General features: G+C 26.5%; 2 protein-coding genes across 10 annotated transcripts in view; one reads left to right on the plus strand and one right to left on the minus strand.

Moving 5' to 3' along the window:
* LOC129958286 (stromal membrane-associated protein 1-like) overlaps window positions 1-5,506 on the minus strand; it is a 37,785-nt gene extending 32,279 nt beyond the window's left edge. For all 4 annotated transcript variants that reach the window (XM_056070640.1, XM_056070638.1, XM_056070639.1 and 1 more), the window contains exon 1: window positions 5,295-5,506. In XM_056070640.1, coding sequence (XP_055926615.1) covers window positions 5,295-5,412 — 118 coding nt within the window. In that variant the 5' untranslated portion in view covers window positions 5,413-5,506. The remainder of the gene's footprint in view (window positions 1-5,294) is intronic.
* Window positions 5,507-5,680: 174 nt separating this feature from the next.
* The window catches only part of LOC129958284 (cullin-1-like), a 78,957-nt gene continuing 62,450 nt past the window's right edge, over window positions 5,681-22,187 (plus strand). For 2 of the 6 annotated variants that reach the window (XM_056070630.1, XM_056070635.1), the window contains exons 1-6: window positions 5,815-6,004; window positions 10,377-10,452; window positions 13,316-13,479; window positions 14,372-14,547; window positions 19,993-20,197; window positions 20,629-20,796. In XM_056070630.1, coding sequence (XP_055926605.1) covers window positions 14,381-14,547; window positions 19,993-20,197; window positions 20,629-20,796 — 540 coding nt within the window. In that variant the 5' untranslated portion in view covers window positions 5,815-6,004; window positions 10,377-10,452; window positions 13,316-13,479; window positions 14,372-14,380. The other 4 variants (XM_056070631.1, XM_056070632.1, XM_056070634.1 and 1 more) reach the window with 4 other exon arrangements.

A 22,187-nucleotide genomic window follows, 5' to 3' on the forward strand; every position in this document is an offset into this window, starting at 1 on the left:
AAGGTAATTTACAATGCTAATTGCTTTATTTACCGAGTAACTCTTTCTGCAACAAATGGATAGTTAAAGGTACGATAGAGCAAGAACAATGGTACAATTATAGATAAAACTGCATAATTTAAGCAAAGTAAAGATTTTGAGTTAAAAAATAAGTTTTTTTTTCTTTAAAGGAGATACTCGAAAGTCTATTCCATCATTTTATTATTAAAAGAACTGAGTAGTTGAATTGCATAAATTTATGCATTATAGGCAGGGAATTTCCGAAAGTTACTTCTTAAAAATAAAAATACAGTATTTTACAGCACTTTAATATGAGTTTTTATCAGCTAAAATGAAAATACCTTTTATCAAAAAATTTAATCAAATAAACGCAAGAAATATTAGGAACTATACCTTTGAACCAATCAAAAATTTTATTCCATAAATCACCATACAATAATTTATCTACTGAATTTTCAATTTCATTGGCTCAGTTTTTGACTAAAGTAATGTTATCGGTTTCATTATGACGAATTTTGAACCATTAGTGTTTAGCTTTATCCCTAATTGCTTTAACGGATATTGAGAAAGGGCATTTTTGTCTAAGACCAATAGTTAACTACTGAATTAAAATGGTCAACACTCAAGAGGCAATTTAAAAATATCTAAAAATACGAAATTCGACCCAAAACTATAGATTGCACATGCATCCGGAACTACATACACATATCTTTTAAGAAATGGAATCCATCACCAACTATAAAGAAAAAAAGGTTTATAAAAGAGAAAAATTCAAATTAATATCAGTAAATGCCAAAAAAAAAAAAAATACCATGGATCAATGAAATTCTATACCGTGGCATAAGTCTTTATGAGCATTTTATCTTAAAAAAACTATATATAGAAATTGAAACAATTTCAAAGAATCACACGCTAAACAGTGGATTATCAACTTAAATCTTAAATTATAAGGGAAGGATAATCTGCTTGTCTCCAAAACCAGGTTAAGATCTTTCATCACTTACGCACTTTTCATCTGGCCAACTGTAGCAAAAATACGTACAAAAAAACACCTGCACGATGAATTAATAACATGCCGTGGGTTGCTTAAAATATTGACGTCTTGTAATATTAGACTTTTAGCTACTAAACAGCAAATGAATTTCGCAATAAATAAGACTGTACGAAATAATGGACAAAAACGAAACGTTAGCCATTAAAGAATTCGAAAGCAAACAACTTAAAAACAGAATACTCATAAAATTACTCTGTAACTGATTCCCTAAGACCTGACGACCTGCCGCACCAACATGATTGCTGATTATGGAAACGAAACTGCCGATAGATCTGAAGTAAACCCTTACATCTCTCGATGCATGTTTTTTTTTTTTTTTTGGGGGGGGGAGGGTATTCACAGTGCACTTAAATCACTCATCTTTTTTTATGCACATATTTATATTATTAAAGGTACTTACAGATTTATTAAGTACTTGAATAATCCTACCACTTTATATAAACAATAGCTATGCCCGGAGGTTATGAACTACAAGTTCAAGCACTCCTTGAACCCTCAGCACAGTCATAAATTCAACAAATAAAACTTTCGAGATTTTACTGTTAAATTGTACACGTAAAATTTTCATAATTTCAAGAGATCATTTGAAAGCACGCAAGTTGATTTTCGAGTTTGAGCCCATTACTTAATAATAAATGAACAAATATTCCAATTAGATAGGATGAAAAGTGCAATATATTAATGTAAGAAAATCGAATTAAATATTATTTATCCTAAGAGATAAAAAGGATAACATTTTAACGCTGTTCCAGCATATCGAATTAAAGATGTAGCAATAAAAACTATCAAAAAATGAAAAGGATTTTTTTAGCATTATTATAAAGCATGGCTTCGTAAATTTAAATTATTGCTTATTAATTTACAGTAATCACAAAATTATACATGCTTTTATATCTTCCAGTGTGAACTTGCACTCTTCGATTTCAAGAGATTTTTAGAAGGTTCACAGAATTTGTTACATTACATCGTCTTTGCAATCGGAAAATGAACTCGTCTTTTTTCACCTCTATGTTCTATACAAAACACTCTTAAGACATTTGCCACGTTCAATGCGTTTAATCAGTCATTAGTAATAATAGGAGATAATTATTCATACTAATATGATTTTAAGTCTGCTATTATGAATAATTATTGCGATTAGCATGTTTACAGCCGGTAATTATTCATATTAACCGAATTTATAGCTTGAGCCGTAGCATACACATTTCTTCAAAAGAATGATTTTTTTTTTTCTTTCTTTAAAAGATTCTTAGGGGAACTTACAAAAAAATGCTTTTTGTTTGATTTTAGTTCCACAGTATGAATAAGCACTTGTAAAATCTCTAGAAACTCTGTTTCATATAATAAGATTTATTTTCACACCTCGCTTCGAAACACTAGGGCGATGTAGGGGCGGATCCCGTAATCCCGAATAGTGGTCAAATGAGGAAAATTACACTTGCGCCGCCACCCCACCCTTGTTTTCCCTAATTTTCGCGCCACATCAGTGGAACAGCTGCCATCAATTAATTTAAAGTGCACCAGATCCGCTTATACAGTGATTCTTCTGTGGAATCGGGTTTCGAGCCTAGAACCTTACCAGCAGGCAATAAAATAAAGTTTAGAATAAATTAGAACTTCATAAAAATTCAGGCCTTTTAATACCTATTAACTAGCAACAAAATGTTTCCTATTAAAAAAAAAAATTCAAACTAACAATTAAAACTTTAATTTAGGGAAAAAAAAAAAAAAAAAAAAGAGAGAGAGAGAGACAAACCTACTTTTAATGTTGTGTACTTTTTTTACTAAACAAAAGTTGCAAATGAAAAATATATAGGTGTCTCATCGAGGGGGAGGGGGAATGTTTACAAATTATTTTAACTTAATGTAAAACTTTTTTTAAAATATTTTTTTCAGTTTCAAAAGGAATAATAAAGCATAAATCAATCTTAATTAAACATCATACAGATAGATTATATTGTATGTCATTATAGTATTTACAAGCATTTTCAAATAAAAAGATTTGTGGAAATTAAAAATGTAAAAAAAAAAAAAAAAAAAAAAAAGGTCTAGTAAAATTCTTAAAAGTAACATTAATGTGACTACTCATTTTGTTTTAACAAAACGCAAATTTCTTTTAAAAAATCTGAACTTTAACATCCATTTGGAAAAATCACCTATAAACCAAATTAAACTTCAGTACAACATACTAAATGAAATTTAGATTAAATAATACTACATAAAATGAAATTATTACTTTAATTTTATACAACAAAATATCTTTAAAGAAAAAATGACAATAAATAAAAATCATTATTTTCAAGAAACTTTATGACTAAAAAAAAACAAATACAAAAAATGGTCTTCATGCTCATAAAATACAATGAAAAGTAGAATATGAATTTATGTTAATATATACATACTTTGAATCTTGAGAATTTAAAAATGTGACAAGTTTCTTTTTATGTATAACAGAAAAAGTAAACTTATTATAGGCTAATTAATAGCTTCTCCCTATTCAGTACAAATATTTTTAATTTCTCTCAATTCTTCATAGTTAAAAAAATAAATAAATATTTTCTCTTTCTTGAAGCAGTTAAATAATAAATGTAATTACTTTAAGCTTTACAAAACAAACTAAAATTACACAATACAAATCTTATTGGGATTTTAATAAACTAAACTCAGTATGGGAAAAGTTTTAAAAGTTTTAGTTTTAAAAGTTTCATCAGAAATCACTTGAATATATTTTCATACACCTACTAAAAACAGGACAAAGATCCAGGTTTGGAGTTTTTAAACAGGATTCCTAACTCTGGTATTAAGTTTTGATAATTAAATACTAACAGAAATAATTTAAAAAGAAGTAAAAAAGTATGAGAAATAATTTTTTAAAAATAATAAAACAAGTAATCATTTAGTGAAATATGTGCATGTTTTCCCATTTAAAATTACAGGAAATTATAGTTGAAATAATAGATGAAGATGTAACCAAACCTTTATAGTTACTGTAATTGAATCTGTTTAACCTTCCATTTGGCTCAAGTCCCAAATGCTAAACGCCTTTCTTTTAGCTATCATTTTACAATAAAATGTAAACAAGAGGGAAGATGGGCAGGGTTGTAAAGTAATTATTAATTACCATTCAAATAAAAAAATGTAGTTTTAAGAAAAATACATGAAAATTACTGTAAACCATATATTAAAAAAAAACCACAATCAAAGTTTGCAGCAACTTTAACATACTATTTACATGCTACAAGCCATAAGATTTCCTATTTTAAAAAAGTGATTTCATTGGGGAAATTTCATAATGAAAACATATCTTTTTCTTGATATTTTTTTAATGTTAAATAATATTTTTTGCAGAAAATATATTTCTAAGGAAACTAACATGATACTATAGCATAATGCATTTTACCTCCAATTTAATATCATTTATATACAATCACTGTTTCAAAAAAAACTTATTTCTTTTTGAAAAAGAACATTTTTATTTTCATGAAATGTTATTATCATTTAATTAAATACTCATAGCTAATTGTATATAAATGAAAGAAAAATCTGATGCCCAAAATAACATTTAAGATAAAAAGTTCAATATGCAGTTTCAGCTTTGTAGATATTCTTACAAAATATAAATCTATAAAAAAATTTAAAAAAATTAAAGCTTAATGCATGCTAAAACTATTAATATCAGAAATTAAATTAACTACTTTTGATGCAAGCAGTTCACTAAGGGCAACAATCAAATTCTGGTTATGCAATCATGTAGCAACATGAGCTATTAAAATAAGGAATAGAGCAACTTTAAATTTTAAAGTACAGTTAAAATGAAAAATTACACAGAACAAAGAAAGTTACAAAGCACAACTTTTTTTATAACAAATGCAAAAATAATTCAGAAAAACTGCTTAATAGTAAATTCCCAACAGAAATTTTTAAGATTTAGATCATGAACATCAATTAAAAATGTATTACAACTAGGCTTTTAAGACAATTATGTGGGAAAGGATAACAAAATACAAAGCTTAAAAGTAATGTACTCAGCAAACAAAGAAACAGGGTCACTATGCATATGATGCAGCATTTTTTCCCCTTTCAAATGAAAAATTAAAAACTATGAAAATTACAACTATCAGCACATGAAATTAATATAATGGCATAGAACTATGAGGACCAATGTTTTCAGTTCAGTCATAGGAAAGTTACCTTGTTTGTCAACAAACATGTCATTCATTTTATATGCATACCAACTCACCTTTAGCATCACAATCAACACAATATTTATTGTCTTCTTCTCGCAACAGATTTCCAAGTATTACTTGGCACTTATCTTGGATAAGTTTCTGTTTTTCACTTTCAGCTTTAGAAGACATAATTTTGAAAAATTGGACAGCACTGAAATGGGAACCACACACCCCCAAACCTAGAGAACTGACAGACACCAAAATTAAACAGATCAGAAAGCTTTCTTTCCTTGTGTTGCCATTTCACGAAAATAAATATTTTAGTGACAGTTGGCAGTGGCTAATTTGCAACACTATTAATTTTCCTTTCGATTGAAATAATATTATTTTAAAGTTTAAAAATTATTGATTTTCCACTCAAATTTACCCCTATCCAGATAATTAATAATTATTTTTACAAATAATGATTGAAAAGAATGCTCTGATTTAGTTTTATACTATTCGACTGCGTGATTCTATCTGACCGTTTTAGTTAAGTAAATGGCGGATACCGTAAGAACTTATATGAAATGCAATATTCAAAATGTATGATGTATGGGTATTTGTTGTACTTTTAAGTTTTGTGTTTGTCTTAGTTGTGAATGAATATTTTAATATATATTTATAATTTTTCAACTCAACTCACGTAAAATATAAGTTATAAGAATAAGTTTTATGAGCGTTGAGTCGTGACCTGCGTTCCTGCATTAGTCAACCCGAAAAGTTTTTGTTATATTGACAGGTACGGGGAGTTTAATGAACTGTTTTCTATTCGTGTTTTATAAATGTTCAGGTATTATTTTATTTGAAATTTACTTTAAATATTTTTTTTTTTGATCCAGATGAATTGATAACTGTATAATTTCAAAAAAGCTATTTCAGTTCTATTTGCAAAATTATGTATTTTCAAAAGTTTATACTAATGATCATGGGCAAAAATTTATTCGGAATTTTACATATTATTTAGATTAATCGACGACATGCAAACTTTTCTTAATACTTTTTAGAATTGGTGGTAATTTTCCTTTGTGTTTTGTGATAAAAAATTTGCTTAGTATTTTGTTTTTAATTTCTTTTATCTGAAGTAATGAGAAAGATATAAATACAGCTAAGAGTTTTTATAAAAAGGAATTTGTTATAGTTTATCAACTTGTTTTCCTATTAATTTGTTCAACTCATTTAACTGCTTACTATATAGTTTTGTCAAGTATTTAAAACTGTAACACAATGCTTAAAGCAATTTTTAGATAAAATTTTTTTAAAGAATATTTATCCTTTATTATTTTAGCCAAATATTTCTGAATAATATTTTAATATTAAGAAAAAGTATGTTTTTTGGAGAGTTATTATTGCTTATGTGGATATGCATAATCTGTTATATTACATGGTGTTACTTATAATAATTAAATTTATTGTAAGTAACACCATTTGTGTCTCATCATTCTAGATTGTAAAGTTTACTAACATTTGCTCATGAAATAATTAATATCAAAGTGAATTGCTGCTTGATAATTTATAGACATTAACTGTTATCTTTATAATTTTTCATAATCATTAATTTATATGAGAGATAATTTGGATTTGATTGATAATTTTAATTTCTTGGGAAAATCCCAAAGTTTTTGATTTTATTCAAAATGTGAATCGGGTGGGAAAATGCCTATTCTTTATAATTTTTTTATTAGTAAATCTGAAGGATATAATTTCATCAGGAATTTTCAGTTTAAAGCATCATTAATAGTTCATAGCATATATAAACTTTATAGTCTAGAATAGATTTTTTTTCTAAAAAATGTTAAGAGTTGCTTTTTTGAAATATAAATCTAGATTTATGATATAAATGAGAATCTTTTCTCGCATTTAGAATTTTAACATGCTAATGTAAGAGAAAAATTACCTATTTTCTGATTTTTTTTAAAAAAATATATAAGTTTTGATGTGTTCCTATTTCTCTTCTTCAGGCTGTATCTGTCTTTATTAAAAAAAAGTTTCTATCAGTATATATATGAGATATTTTTACTATACAGTTGCTTAATTTCCTTAACTTGTACTATTTGTTTTTTGTACAAATTAGTTTTATTTACAAAATTATATGAAACTATAAAATGGAGATATACATTGTTTGCAGATTTATTAAAAATGAAATAAAATAAAATTGATTGTTTAATATAAAAGAGGCATATATTGTTATATAAAATAAGACATGCTATTGATGGAATGCTATTTATAATAGATATTAAATATTATTTAAATTAATATGGGGTGTATTATTAATTGAATGTTATTTAAAAGGCAATATATTACTTAGTCATTGACTGTTATTTAAAGTATAAGGGAATGTATTATTTAGTCATTGACTGTTATTTAAAAAGTATAAGGGAATGTATTATTTAGTCATTGACTGTTATTTAAAAAGTATAAGGGAATGTATTATTTAGTCATTGACTGTTATTTAAAAAGTATAAGGGAATGTATTATTTAGTCATTGACTGTTATTTAAAAAGTATAAGGGAATGTATTATTTAGTCATTGACTGTTATTTAAAAAGTATAAGGGAATGTATTATTTAGTCATTGACTGTTATTTAAAAAGTATAAGAGAATGTATTATTTAGTCATTGACTGTTATTTAAAAAGTATAAGGGAATGTATTATTTAGTCATTGACTGTTATTTAAAAAGTATAAGGGAATGTATTATTTAGTCATTGACTGTTATTTAAAAAGTATAAGGGAATGTATTATTTAGTCATTGACTGTTATTTAAAATTCTTAAAAGAAACAGATGTATTATTGACTGATATACCCATTGTTGCTTGGGTTGAAAGGGCTTTATCTAATATTTTTAATGTAGAAATTACTTTTATTTAAAATATAAAACACAATATGCTATCATTATTTGCAATTTTAAAAAAATTAATTCAACAAACTGATAACATTTAGAAATTTCATTTTTAAAGTTATTTTAGGCCCTTTTCAGACATCTCGTAAGGATAAAAAAATTGTATTAAAATTCTCTGGCTGAAAATAGAAGGCAGGTTCCTTGTTGAAAAGCAGCTACATTAATTCAGAATGTATTTTGTCAACTATATTATTTTAAAATTTAATAAAAGTAGACTATTTTATTAATAATTATGAAATCATCTCCAAAACCTTTCTTATACTTCAAAGTATTTTTGATTCATATCTGAAGAAAATTTATTCAGTAATTAATATAGGTTATTTAAAATTATATAGAGGAGAGAAATGTGTTATTTATTGACTTTTGTTTAAAATTTGGAGAGAAACAAATATATTATTGACTAACTTAATTTAGCATTTTAAAGAGGAAGAAGTAAATTCATTAAAAAAACCTCTTAAATTTATACTTTTAATTGAAAGTTACTTTTTCATTCTCTTCTAATTTATCAATAAAGTAATGTTTTTATTATTTTTTTCAAATAGGTTGATGATAAAAATTCCATGTGTTTTAAATTTGTCATATGGAACAGTAACATATTTAGTATCTGTTCATTTTGTAGCATTGCTTTTTAAATTTTGTGAATTCCATTATTAATAATAAAATTCAAATAATTAATATTATTTTGTGTTTAGTATAATTCAAGACAAGTATCTTTTGTTGTTGAAATTAGAAATATAATTACTATATACATAAAATAGTGAATTTTTCTGAATGCTTTCATTCCATTCCAAGAATAATAAGAGTTTTTAAAAAATGCACGAGAGACGTTAATAAAATGGTTGTATATGTTATAAAACAAATAATATTGATAGCCTCTAACATTTTCTTTATGTGTGGTGCTATTGTATTAGCTGAATTTTGACATTTACTTATGAGTTGGTATAATTGATGTACCAATAAACTATTTTATGCCTTCTTCTTTCATTTTTTAAATCTTTTTCTGTTCTAATTAAATGTCTGATAGTTTTATACACCTGCCATATTCAGATACTCTTACGAGAGAAGATATGAATCAATGTTAGAGTTTTCTTCATCTGCCCATTATTTAAAAATTTAGAATGAAAGGAAATACCCATTTGTATCTTTTATTATATAAGTCTGATTTTATCAGTTAATAGTAGGTATATCAAAAAAGAAAAGAAAAAATTTATTCTTTAACTAAACATTTTCTAACCCATTTCATTTGCCAAACATATTCAGAGTTGAAGGTTTTAAGATTTATTTGGAAATTTGTTAATTATATTAGGTTATAAAAGCATACATTTACAGTACATTCATTTATTTTCTTATTGTTTCTTTTTCTCCTTCAATTATGAAATAAGACAGTCCTATTCCGATGTTGTGTTCATTTTTCTACTGCATTTATGAGCTTACCAAGATGTCCATTGTTGTTCAATTCATAAAGATTAATTTTTATTCTTTTATTTTTAAATATTTATTCAGTTTTAAACTTTTTAAATTACTTTAATGCACGAGAAATGGGTTGTTATTTCAAGTCTATATAGTTTTATTAACTTGAATTTCAAATTGGGTTTACTGTTTATTTGTTAATGATTTCCATCATAGAGGTGGTAGTTTTCTTAATGCATATTCATAAAACTTTCTTCTCTTTATAAAATAGTATAATCTGTCCTTTACTTTATAACATAAAATTTTAAAGTATTCCTAAAAATATATGCATCATAAATTAGATACACTTCATTAAATGGGGATGGATAAGATTTGATAATTAGTACTTTCACTAAAATGTTATCAAATAGTCGGTATAAAACTTATCAGATTTTAAACCAAAGCTATCTATAGAAAGTATTTTGTATTTTTATTGAAAATTTTTTCCTCTGTGTTGCAAAACTGCACACACAAAATAAATATTTATAATTTTTTTTTAATACTCAAACTGAACAAAAATATTATATGCATTTTTAGTTAACATGTTTGTTTGAAAATTGCCTTTTCATGTTGAAGGAAATATACTTTCGGTTGAGGTTTTTGACTTATTAAGTAAGATCTTAGGTGTGATTGCCCTATTGTTGTGATAACAGAATTTAATCAATGTTTCCTTCAACTTTTAGTTTTAAACCATGTGCTTGGAAATAATTTGAAAAAGTAATGCTTTGTAAATTTATAAAGTGGTCTTTATTTGTTCTTTTTGTAGGTGTCTTGTGAGGTAATGAAACTGTAAGAATGCTGAGTTTTGGCTCAAATCTTCTGTTTCAAAGCTTGCAGTTCAAGTATGATTAAAATTGCTCTTTTAATAAATTACCATATAAAGTTTGATTGTTTTATACATGAATAGGCTGTTCAATAGAAAACAATGGATGCTAAAAACAAAATTGCATTTCTTCTACTTGTATAACTTAAAGTTTGCAAAACTTCTTTTGGGTCAAATCTTATTTCAGATTTCTTAATTTTAATATATATCAAGAATATTAAAATACTACAGTTTATAAAATAACTTGAATATTAAAGCTTGATAATTATAAAATTAAAAAAAAATTGCATTAGAAATAACCATATATAATCTTCATGAATTAAATTTTTGCATTTTCAATCTATAGAAGAGTTGTAGTGGATTGAATCATTTTGCTATTTTGAAATTATTTAACAGAAGCTTAAATTTACTTAATGAAAGCATCAGAATTTAAATTGTGAATATGTACAAAATATTGATATTGGGAACGTTTTCAATGTTAAGCCTGGATTCAAAGGGAATAAACTCAAATTTGTCATTTTGTGGAATTTTTCATTACTGAAATGTTATAGACCTGTTATTATTTCTAGAATTTCAAGTTTTTAGCATACAACATTATTTTTACATTTTTGGGTTTTGGTCAGTTAAGGGGGGGGGATTCTGACTTTATTCTAATATTTTATTTTTTAATATACTTTTTTCATATTTTAAGAAGGAAAATTAATTCATATTTTAAAGATGAACCATGGTTATAAACAGTTTATCATATGTAGTCCCATTTAAATACATTCATTAGTTAAACTTCAGCTTTTCCTTTAGTATGAATGACAAAATTAATTTCAGGTTTCTTATATTTATAATTATTAAACTTAATCTATATCTAAATGAGGGTTGCTTTTTCTATATGTGTATTTTATTTAACTGAAAATAATTTTTTCTTTGTTTTTAAATTTTATTTTCCATTGAAACATTACTAATTTTACAAAATGTGTGTTTCATTTTTTATAAAATAGTTTTTCAAGTGCAAGTGAAAAATACCTGAGGATTTTAATGTTAAAAAAGGTTTTGCTATAGTCATAGTCAAAAAGGTTTGCTATAGCTATTGAACTTTTTATTATGAAACGAATTCCTTTTTTATATTTTTTCTGTGTGATAAGTTACTCTAAAAATAAACTTGATTTTCAAAGTGATAAATACTTAAAAAAATTCACTTGTTTGAATTACTTCTGTTCTGGAATTTTTTTACTTGTAATATAATCACCAACAATTAATTATTCTTGTGTTGTTAGATTTATCAATTTTGTAAATAATTTTGCTTTAGTTACTAATGCAAAATAAAAATTTGAGATAAAAGCTATTGTTTATCAGAAGTTTATTTAAAATTTCTGTTATATCTATAGAAATAAATTATTATTAAAATAGCAGAACTATTTTATTATATTTATTTTTGACCATGCAATGTAAAAATTTGTTTCTATTACCCAAATATCTATAATTTTATATATTTGTAAAATATGACACATCCTGGTCGGTACAACTGAAAAAAAAAAAATCTATTTTTTTTATGTATCATTAAAAACTTCTCAGCTGATGTTCAATTTTACTACTGTGATCTGAAGTTAATTTTTGCTAAAATAAACATATGGTCAAAGCTGTATATATCAAGCTTGAAGATTCTTGGGGGGGGGGAGAATTGATATTTAGAACTTTCAATGAGAAAAATACAAATTGCATGTTTTCTTAGCCAAAAACAGTTACACATGTTTTCATTCTTTCTATTTTTATTTATTTATTTATTTATATTTTTTTAAAGATTTAAAGGTGACAAAAATTGTGATCTTAAGAAAGTTATTAAATAAATTTGTTATTTTTTTAACATATTCTTCTCCCAGAACTGTTTCAAAATAATATTTACTGTTAGTTAAGACTTTTCAGGAACATTACTTCTTGGAATGTGTCTATTACTTTTTTCTCTAGATTATTTTTAAATTATTCATTATCATTGTCTTCATCTTTCAAGGGTTTTCTTCTTTCCTAGTTCTTTCATATGTTCTTATGGTGATTTATTTATCATCCACATGTAAAAATTGCTCTAATTCAATCATCTGTTGACATTTTGTTTGTATTGAATTCTTATTTATTCACTATTTTTTTCAATATAAAGAAATTTTATTTGATATATGGAAACTGTTTTGAAATGAAATTCAATGTACTTGGGGGGGGGGGGGGAGTTTGGTATATAGAGATATTTTATATATGGTAGCTTGATAGAAAGTTTTTGATCTAAGTGTATATATATAATCATTGATTTGGAAGTTTTGGGTTGATGAGTTCTTTTATTGTTTTGTCCTTTTGTTACAGAGTTTCAATTAATATTTGTCATTTTACCTGCCAACTTTTTTTGTTGTCAGTAGAATTCCCACCTTTCCTATTATCATTTTATTTTTATGGTTTTGATTTAATTAACCCTCCAGCTGCTTATCTCGCGATTTCCATGGGTTGACAATCAGTCCATTTTCTATTGTATCCTGCATTTTTCGCAGTTAAGAATGTTTATTTTTGCAATAACAGATTTTTATTATATCGTATAACATATGCTATCAGTTCACTTTGTTTGAAAATTATTTGAATTTATTTGCAAACATTGCATCCAAATAGTGATTTAAAAAAAAAAAAATTGCAGTCAGAGGGTTAAATATTTTGAAAAAATAGTACAAATGAACTTCAAACATAATTGAATAAGGACAATCTGCTTTAATATCTTATTACTGTACTTGGCAGTTCTTAAAAATTTTAATATTTTTTGTTTATAATTGTGACTCTCTATTCATGAATTTAAAAAATTCAGCTTTTTTTTAATAAAAAAATTATGAATAAAAACTAAAGTATCTCTATTATTTTAGATATCCTAAATTATTAATGAAGAATTGATGTTGGTTAATAAAGTGTTCCTAAAAACTTCATATAATTTTCAAGTTATGAGGAAGAAAAAGTTTGTTGCATAATAATTGGCAAACAAAGTCTGGACCTGGAGGAAAAATAGTCTCAAGATTTTTAGCTATTTAAGGTAAAAGATCTTTCATTGTTTTTAGATGTAAAAGTTTATGTATCTGGCATTTTTTGATATAAATATGTATTGTATAAAGAAAACTGCTGATATTTGTTATTTATTCACTGTATAGATGGTACAGCTACATTAAAGATATCATCAATGTAATATTTTTTGAATTGGTGTCCGAAATTAATGAAAATTTTAATTGTTGCAATGTTTATCTTGACCTTGGCAAATTATCTGCTTATATGTTGATAAATATGCTTCCAAAGACTGGTAGTTCATGCTTTGGAAATTGTCATGAAGCAATGGAAAGTCATCGAAGGTGACAATTACTGTTGCAGTTATGCTTCTAAAGTGTGAATTATAAGTTCATGTACTTGGCTCATTATTTCAGATTTCAACTTATTGTATTATTTTGTTAGCTTAATGGAGAACTAATTATGCTGTTTAGTTTTATTGGAAATATTCATTAATAAAAAATAATTATAAATACTTGAAGATTCTATTGATATTTTGAAAATCTGGTGTCTACCAAAGCATAAAATTCTGTTGGAATAATTTTCCTTAGAATTATCTTTAATATTTTCTTCATAAATCTACAGATCTAAAAAAATTGAATAGCTACAAATACATTACATTTCTTTATAAATGCAAAAATTATCTCTTTCAAAAATAAAAACAATCACTAATCAGTATTAAATCTCAATAGTTTTGCTTATTGGGTATGCATTTATGTTCTGAGCAAGATGGTAGGGAATGAATTATCTTTTTATTGTATTTATTACTATTTGGCTAGAACTATTTAGAATAATATTGAAATTAAAAAAAAAAATGCCTTAATGTTACTTTCTTGCCTTGTAAATGCAAGCATCCAAAAATAAGTTTTTTTTTCTTATGATTTTAGATTTTCAAGATGGCTTCACCAGGTCCCTCAGGCATGACTTGCAAGTCTCAAAGTACGCATGGGCTGAAACAAATTGATCTAGATCAGATATGGGGTGATCTCAAAGATGGTATTGAACAGGTGTATATGAATAGACACCAAGATATGTCAAAGTCCCGTTACATGGAACTTTATACGTATCCTTCATAGTTTGCCTTCTAAAATTTCTGTTTTCAAAGATTGCTATTGTATTATGCTTATATATAAACAATAATTGTGTAATATTTTTAGATTTTCACTGTATTTAAGTGAATATACAGTTAATTGTTAGGAATTGTTTACATTGGCTATTCATAAATTTTTGTTTGCATTTCCTATTATCATCTGTTAAATTTTGTAGCATTTCTCATTGTCCTTGAAAATATTATAATATGAAAATTTTCTGATTTTCCTAAGAAAACATTATTTATTCAAATAAAGTAAAATAAATTAGTCAACAAGCCTTCATATGTGTTCGTGTGTATGATAAATTAGATTGTCTGTCTGTATTTTTAAAAAAACTCTTTTTCTCTATACTTAAATTCAAATATATAAACACTTCTACTTTTAACTTCTGAAGTGTGTGGATGTTTGGTTTTTACCATGCCTGTCATAATTTAATTACTATAACTTTTACTTGATATTGAACTGCTGTATCACATGAAAATGAGAAATCTCGAAGAAAGTTAGCTTTACACTTTTTCAGGAAAAGTGTTATCTCAGTTGCATAACAGGCTTCCATGGCCTCCTTTTTTTTTTTTTTTTTTTTCCCCCTCTTTCTCTCTCTTTATTGCAAGTGCACTCTGCATGTTTTCCTGTTAAGAGTTAACAAAGAATTTTTCAAATCATTTGAAAGATAAATGCTTTTGTTTACTTTGCAGAAGAAAAATAAGGCATTTTAAAAGATAGTTCTCCTGCTCATTTAACAACAAATTTAATATTTATAGTAAATGTGAAGGCATTGGATTTTTTAAATTATTTTTTTCTAATCCCTTGAATTTGGACTTCTGAGTTGTGCAGGTATTTGATTCCCATGCCCTTCAATCCTTACACAAATAATATAATTGTAAACTCAAGGAAAAATTAACTAAACTTTGTATAGGTGTTTTTTCCTCTTTTTCTTTTTCTGCTGTCTGCCTTCCTATTCGGATTGTATCACTGTCTTGTCATAGAATTAGTCAAAAACATTTAAAAGAATTTAAAAATGGAACATTTTCTTTAATATTATTATAACAGTAAGTAAATCATTTTAGAGAATACATCTCTTGTTTTCTTTCCCAGCAGATGTGTAATGTATTTATAATATGAATCTAATGTTTGAGATTTTCATTGGCAGGTAATAAGCATAAATAAGACACAAAAAGGTAAATTTTGGCATTATGGTTTCACTTTCAGAATGTTTGTTTTTCTTAAATGCAGGGTACGTAGCATCATGAAAAGTGTTTAAATTTGAAAGCCATTTTTTAGCACCTCAAAAGTGCTTAATTTTCTCGTGAAGGTGAAGAAAGCTTTTTGTTTTCTTCCCCCACAAATTGAATATGATCATTTGAAATCATGGGCGTAAAGGCTAGTTTGCCAGATGTATCAAAAAAGAAAACCAACAAAAGGAAGAATTTGAAGAAGTATTCCAGAGGTTCCAGCACCTTTTAAGATAACGCTGAATGATTTTTTTTCCTCCCATTTTCTTCAACAATTTGCATTGCCATTTGTTAAAATACTGGAATAGTTATCTGAAGGGGCCATATGAAATGCTTATTATGCCATATTTATTGCGAATTGAAAAACATTTCAATTTTTAATGTTTTAGATGTTGAAGAATTTATTTAAGTTATGCTTGGTAAGTATACAAGTACATTTTGATGTGTTGTTAAAAAAGTATATGCGATATGGTCCAATCTACGGAAAATATGAAAATATCAAAATGAATTTGATGCACCAAAACAATATATCGAACATTGGAAAAGCTTTAAAAACGCTAATATATTCGATCATCATTCTCGTTAATATGTCATTTTTGAGAAATCGCTTGAACGACCTACTACAGGTATTCATTCAACTGTACTTTATTGAATTGTAATTAATTGCAGTATGTAATTACATTAGTCTATCGCCTAAAATCTAGTTTGATGAAATATTAATTTGCAGTATTGAATTTTCAATGACTGTAATATCTTTCGCATAATATTTTGAATATCCCCATCCATTTGAATATTTTTATTTGTTGGACTAATCTTGCCAAATTTGTTTTGATTAAGAAAAAAAGAAATTGCTGGTTCTGGTACTTAAATATTTTTAAATGAATATAAAAAAAGGCTTTTACAATTTTTTTCCAGGATTTGGGTTTTATTATTAATCTTTTTATAACTTATTAGAAATTTTTTCTCCAATGAAATCTCTCTGGATATATAAAGTTTTGTCCTGAGCAACGCCCAGCATAAAGCCACTTAATTTAGGAGCATGAAATTAGTGAAGTTATATTTTGGCATTAGGGGCACACTAAGAACGGATTTCTCAAAATTTTGATTTGAAGCTTAATTAAAAAATAGATTTTAATGTTTTCATAACATCAAAGCATATTATCACATAAAAATTATTTTAACACCATTTAAATGGCTTTTGAAAAATAAAAAAAATTGTTTGGTTGAATATAATTTTCTAAATATAATTCTCAGAAATTAGTTTTGGAAACAGTTTATAGCAAAGATTTTTATTATAATGAAATTTAGAATGATATTGCTTCTTCGAATCATTGAATCACATTATTCTGCAGCTGTTAAAATTGTAGTAAAAAAAAAAAAAAAAAATGCTTTTTTTACTTTTTATTTAAACTTAAAAAGTTTTAAAGCACGTTCATTGAATAAAATTCTTCATGTGATAAGTTGTGTTGTCTCGCTCTGGCTTCAAGGAAGACTTTTTTTAAAAAAATGCTTCAATTGACATTTTTACTTCCTCGAGTGCAAAATTTAGAGAAAATATTGCAATCGTCAAAAAACTCGAAATTTTAATGAATCTCTTCATTTCATACCTCCTTGAATTCGAAAACAGATTTTCGGAAAATGCCTGTCTATGACAAAGATAACATAAAAACATTTTTAGTTAGATGGATGAAATTTTTTATACTGTCTTTACACCATTAAATTTGTAGATTTCAATCAAATTTTCAGCAACATCCGTTTAGAGGAAATCTCTTTTGTCTGTCCGCCTGTTCGAATACAAGTTAAATGATAGCTACAAAATGAAGAGAGCTGGATAGTTAAAATTTGGCACACATATTTAATATCTATTGTGTAAAATCTGTCAAAATTTGAGTCAAATCCAACAAGAGGTTCACTGCATATCGATCTGTATTTTAGAAATATGTGAACGCAATTACTCAAATGTAACGGCTTAAATATATAAAATTAGGTGTGTAATTTTATGATTATAAGTATAGATTTGAGTCAAATTTTTGTTTTAATAATTTGGGAAGAATGAGCTTAAAACCCAAATTCGCATCATTTCGGATGCTTACTACCGCATGCCAGGGATGCTTGTTTAGAACATAGCATTGTTCTTTCATCAATTTTATGGCAGTTTTTCCAGTCGTATAATGATGGCCATAGGAAGGCTTTAGTTCTTAGCTTTATAAGATTGCAAATAAAATTACTTAAAGAATGAGTCAGTGCAGGGAGAAATTTACTCCTTCCATCCCAGCCATATTGAATCTTAATTGTTGTTGCCTATATAAAAATGGAATACAAAATTTGTGGTCATGCCGAGCTTCTACATCACCATCGACATTTTCAGAAATGTTGTATCTATCTGATATTTTAATTTTAAGAAATGTTGAAAAAGCTTACAGATCTTTATTGGTAATCTTATAAAACTTTACTTAATTTTTTTGGTAATTTTTTAAAATTTTATTTTTATGGTCATTTCTATGCTTTTGTCAAATCCAAAAAGGCATAATTTATCACTAGATGTTGTGCAAATGTAGAAATAAATGGTAAAGTGTAGTTTAGTGGGTCCCTTGCTGCGCCAAGGATGCCAAGTCTCAAATAAAGATGCCGGACATAGTAAACAAACACTTGTGCAAAACAGTTAAGGTTACCACTTTCTGGATCTTTACTGATAAGTATTGTTTTATCTGAGATTTTTTAATCTTTGGGATCACTATCGTTGCTTATCTTAACAATTTTGAAATAAAGAAGTTTTTTCAAACCGACCGCGCCGGTCTATTGTGTAGAGAGTAAAATTTAGAACATGCAATGCCTTCGGCATCAGAAGGCACCGGGCAAAATGTTTTAATTAAAAAAAAAAAACCATCCTAAGGCTACGCTAGCAGCGGGAGCGTTGTCCTAGTAAGTTCACAAGCTCATTGAACATAAGGCCTCTGTGGATAACGGGAACAGTACAAAATCAAAAGAAAAGAAAGAACGGAGAAAGAAGCAATCAAACCATTCTCAGTACAAAATTTCAAACAAGTATCCTTTTCCGAACTTCATCAACTCGTAAATAGATATATTCCACTCATCTTTCATCCATTCTGCAGGTTCGAATATTTCCTGCCATCCCATTCACAATTTATCCGTTCTTGAACAATTAGCGACGTAACAAATTATCAAGGAAACCGCCAGATCAGAAAAAGAAATGCGAAAAGTGCAAGAAATTCCATTGCAGACGATTTCTTAAATTAATAATTCAGACGATTTCTAAAACGCATACCGACAGTTAATTTTTGGAAAAGAATAAATATTTTCTGTTCGTATTCACATTAAAAATAACTTTGCAGTGTCTTATTAGCAATAAAAAAACTTTAATTAATAAAAAGCTAAATTAAAATCTTTAATTTATATTTTTCATTAATTTAACATTTTTCATAAAATAGTTGTAGTTCATGTACAACTCAACCACTGTAAAAAGTAGTAAACAAAACAGAATTAGGGTTGCTATAATATTGTTTCGTTGGGTTACCATATTGGCGACAAATTGGGGGCACACTAAACTACACTTCAACCAAATAAATATTAAACTTTTTTCCAAAGTAATTTTTAATAATAATTATGCATTATTATAAAACAGAAAAAAAAAATACTGGGTTTAGAAAATACGCAGATTACGTATGCATACTTATACGAAGGTGTTTTATTTTGGGTGCTAAGGTGCTTAAAAAGTGCTCAGAAGTACTTAATTTTTGCTGCAGTTTCTCACTATGCACCCTGAAATGTCTAGTGCTGTTGTAAATTAGTTTAAAATCAAATAATCCCTTCTGTTATTTTCACATTTGTCTTTAGTGTGCTGCAAAAAAAGTATGCTGGAAAATTTTTAAAAATGTTTATCATTCATTATTTGAGATTTTTATGATGCAATAATTAGTATTATTTTCTCATATAACTTGGAATAGAGTGATATGTTTAAGCTTTTAAAAATGCCCCTTTCTTTTTCTATCCTTTGAGTTTTTCTCTTGGAAATATTTAATTTGTATGATTTTATATATAGAAACTATAAATGATATAGAATAGATTCTGTCAAAAGATATTGGTAACTTTCGTTTTTCTAAATATTTTTTATTATAATTTGAATTACAAAAAGTGGTTTAGCTGTTTTTCTTAACATTATGATAGACATGTTTATGATTATTGTACAAGCGTTCATCAATCTGGATCTAGATCAAATTCAACATCATCGACATCATTATCATCATCTTCTTCTTCTTCTTCTACGAAATGCAAAAAGAATCCGCAACTTGGAGGAGCTCAATTTGTTGGACACGAATTATATAAAAGATTGAAAGAATTTTTGAAGTGCTACCTCATAAATCTTTTGAAGGTAAGTTTAAAAAGAATTATATAAAAAAAGTTCTCTCCCTCCCCATTGACCATATGATATTTGAAACTCTTCAATCTATCTCTGTCTAAATTGCTGCCATATTTTTAAGTAATTCATGCTCGCAAAATATCTGATTTAAAATGATTACTGAACTTGGGTATAAATATAAGCTAAAATTTTTACTTCAGGTGTAAAAATTTGAAATAAACATGGAGTGAAATCTTGATAATCTAGTTAACATAAATCTCTGTATTTTCAAAGTAATTTAGGTTTTAACTCCTCCAATTTGTTGAGAACAATTGTATTAGGTAATTTTATATATTATGACTCCAGTATATCATCTTTTTAAGCCATAACTTTTTGACTATCTGTAAGTTATTAAAAATTATCTATAAACAGGTTTTTTTTTTTTTTTTTTTTTTTTTTTTTAGGATGGTATAGATCTAATGGATGAAGATGTATTGAGGTTTTACACTAGGCAGTGGGAAGAATATCAGTTTTCAAGTAAAGTTCTAAATGGCATTTGTTCATATTTAAATCGCCATTGGGTGAAACGAGAATGTGATGAAGGAAGGAAAGGAATTTATGAAATTTATCAGGTAAATAATTTTTTCTTATTTTAATTAAGAGCCAATATATTCTAATTAATTCTTTAAATATTTATGTACTAATTATCCTTTATTTGAAAAGTAATTCTAATAAGCATTTATTAAACACTTAATTCAAGTGTGAAATAATAATTTTAAATGTGTGAATGTTTATATATCAATTTGCATAGATATTGATTTTATGAAATGGATGATAATAAACCTTTAAATGTATTAAATTGCTGGATCTGTTGTTTATATTTCATTTTATCAGCCTTCCTCTAGAAATATTCAGTAACTCTGTCCACATAAATTTGAAGTATGAGTCTATTTAGAGATCTTCAAATATCTAATCAAAGATTTATTGCATTTTTCATCAGACATTCTTCCATGCCTTCTGTCAATTGAAAATGCCACTTTCTAATCTTGTGTCAATAGTAAAGTACCATTTCTGTCTTTCAAGGGACTAACATAAACAATGTATAAATGAAAAGTCGTATAATCGAAACTTTAATGAAAACAGCTTTAATTATTACAAACTCATTGATACTAATATAAATTCATTTACGAATAATATTTTTAAAGTTTTTTAAGATAATACTTATAAAATAATACTTGATATTGAAAACAGTAATTTGCAAAGGTAAACATTTTTTTTATAAAAATAAGAAAAATCATACCTATTTTGCTTGTCTTGAGTATTAATAGTGTACTTATTTCTTATGAGTTATGTGTATATGCAGATTAGAATTTGATTAAAAGAATCATCTGTTACCATCTGACATGCTGATTGTCTGTCTCTATTAACTAGAGCATTATCAATCGAATTGTTCATAAAATATTATTTTCCCCTGATGCTTTAACAAACAAGTTCCAAGGTTTTCAATAAAGCTCATTATGCTTTTTAAAAAAGGTGGGATGATATCTTCATATTCTTTATTGCCATTTCAATGAGCTCCTTACAGTCTTCTATTTTATTCATCAACAGTGAATAATTCTAAAATCATGGTGTCAATGTCGCAGTTCTCATACTCATGGAAGGCAGACCTGCCAAGTACTCCGATTTAATCGGAGTTTCTCCGATATTTATCAGTTTACTCCGGTAATCCGAAAATTATCAGAAAACTCCGATTTTTTAAAGTTTGACGGTTTTATTTTTGTATTTTCCACTCTCCCTATGTAATTTGAATAATCTGCTTGCCAAATGCAATTTTTAAAAAAAAATACTACTTTCGGTTTTGAAAAATTATCGTTCCGATACTGAATGCGGTTTGCTTTTCGTCAGTCGCTAGACTTGCGCTTAGAATACGGGCGCGCTCTCAATGCGAAGAAAAAAATATTTTATAAATATTTCTAAAAAAATATTTTTAGCATGATTTGGAAATCTCAATAAAAAGATAAGT

Source organism: Argiope bruennichi, chromosome X1 (genome assembly GCF_947563725.1).
Source record: "Argiope bruennichi chromosome X1, qqArgBrue1.1, whole genome shotgun sequence".
NCBI classification, from domain to species: Eukaryota; Metazoa; Arthropoda; class Arachnida; order Araneae; family Araneidae; genus Argiope; species Argiope bruennichi.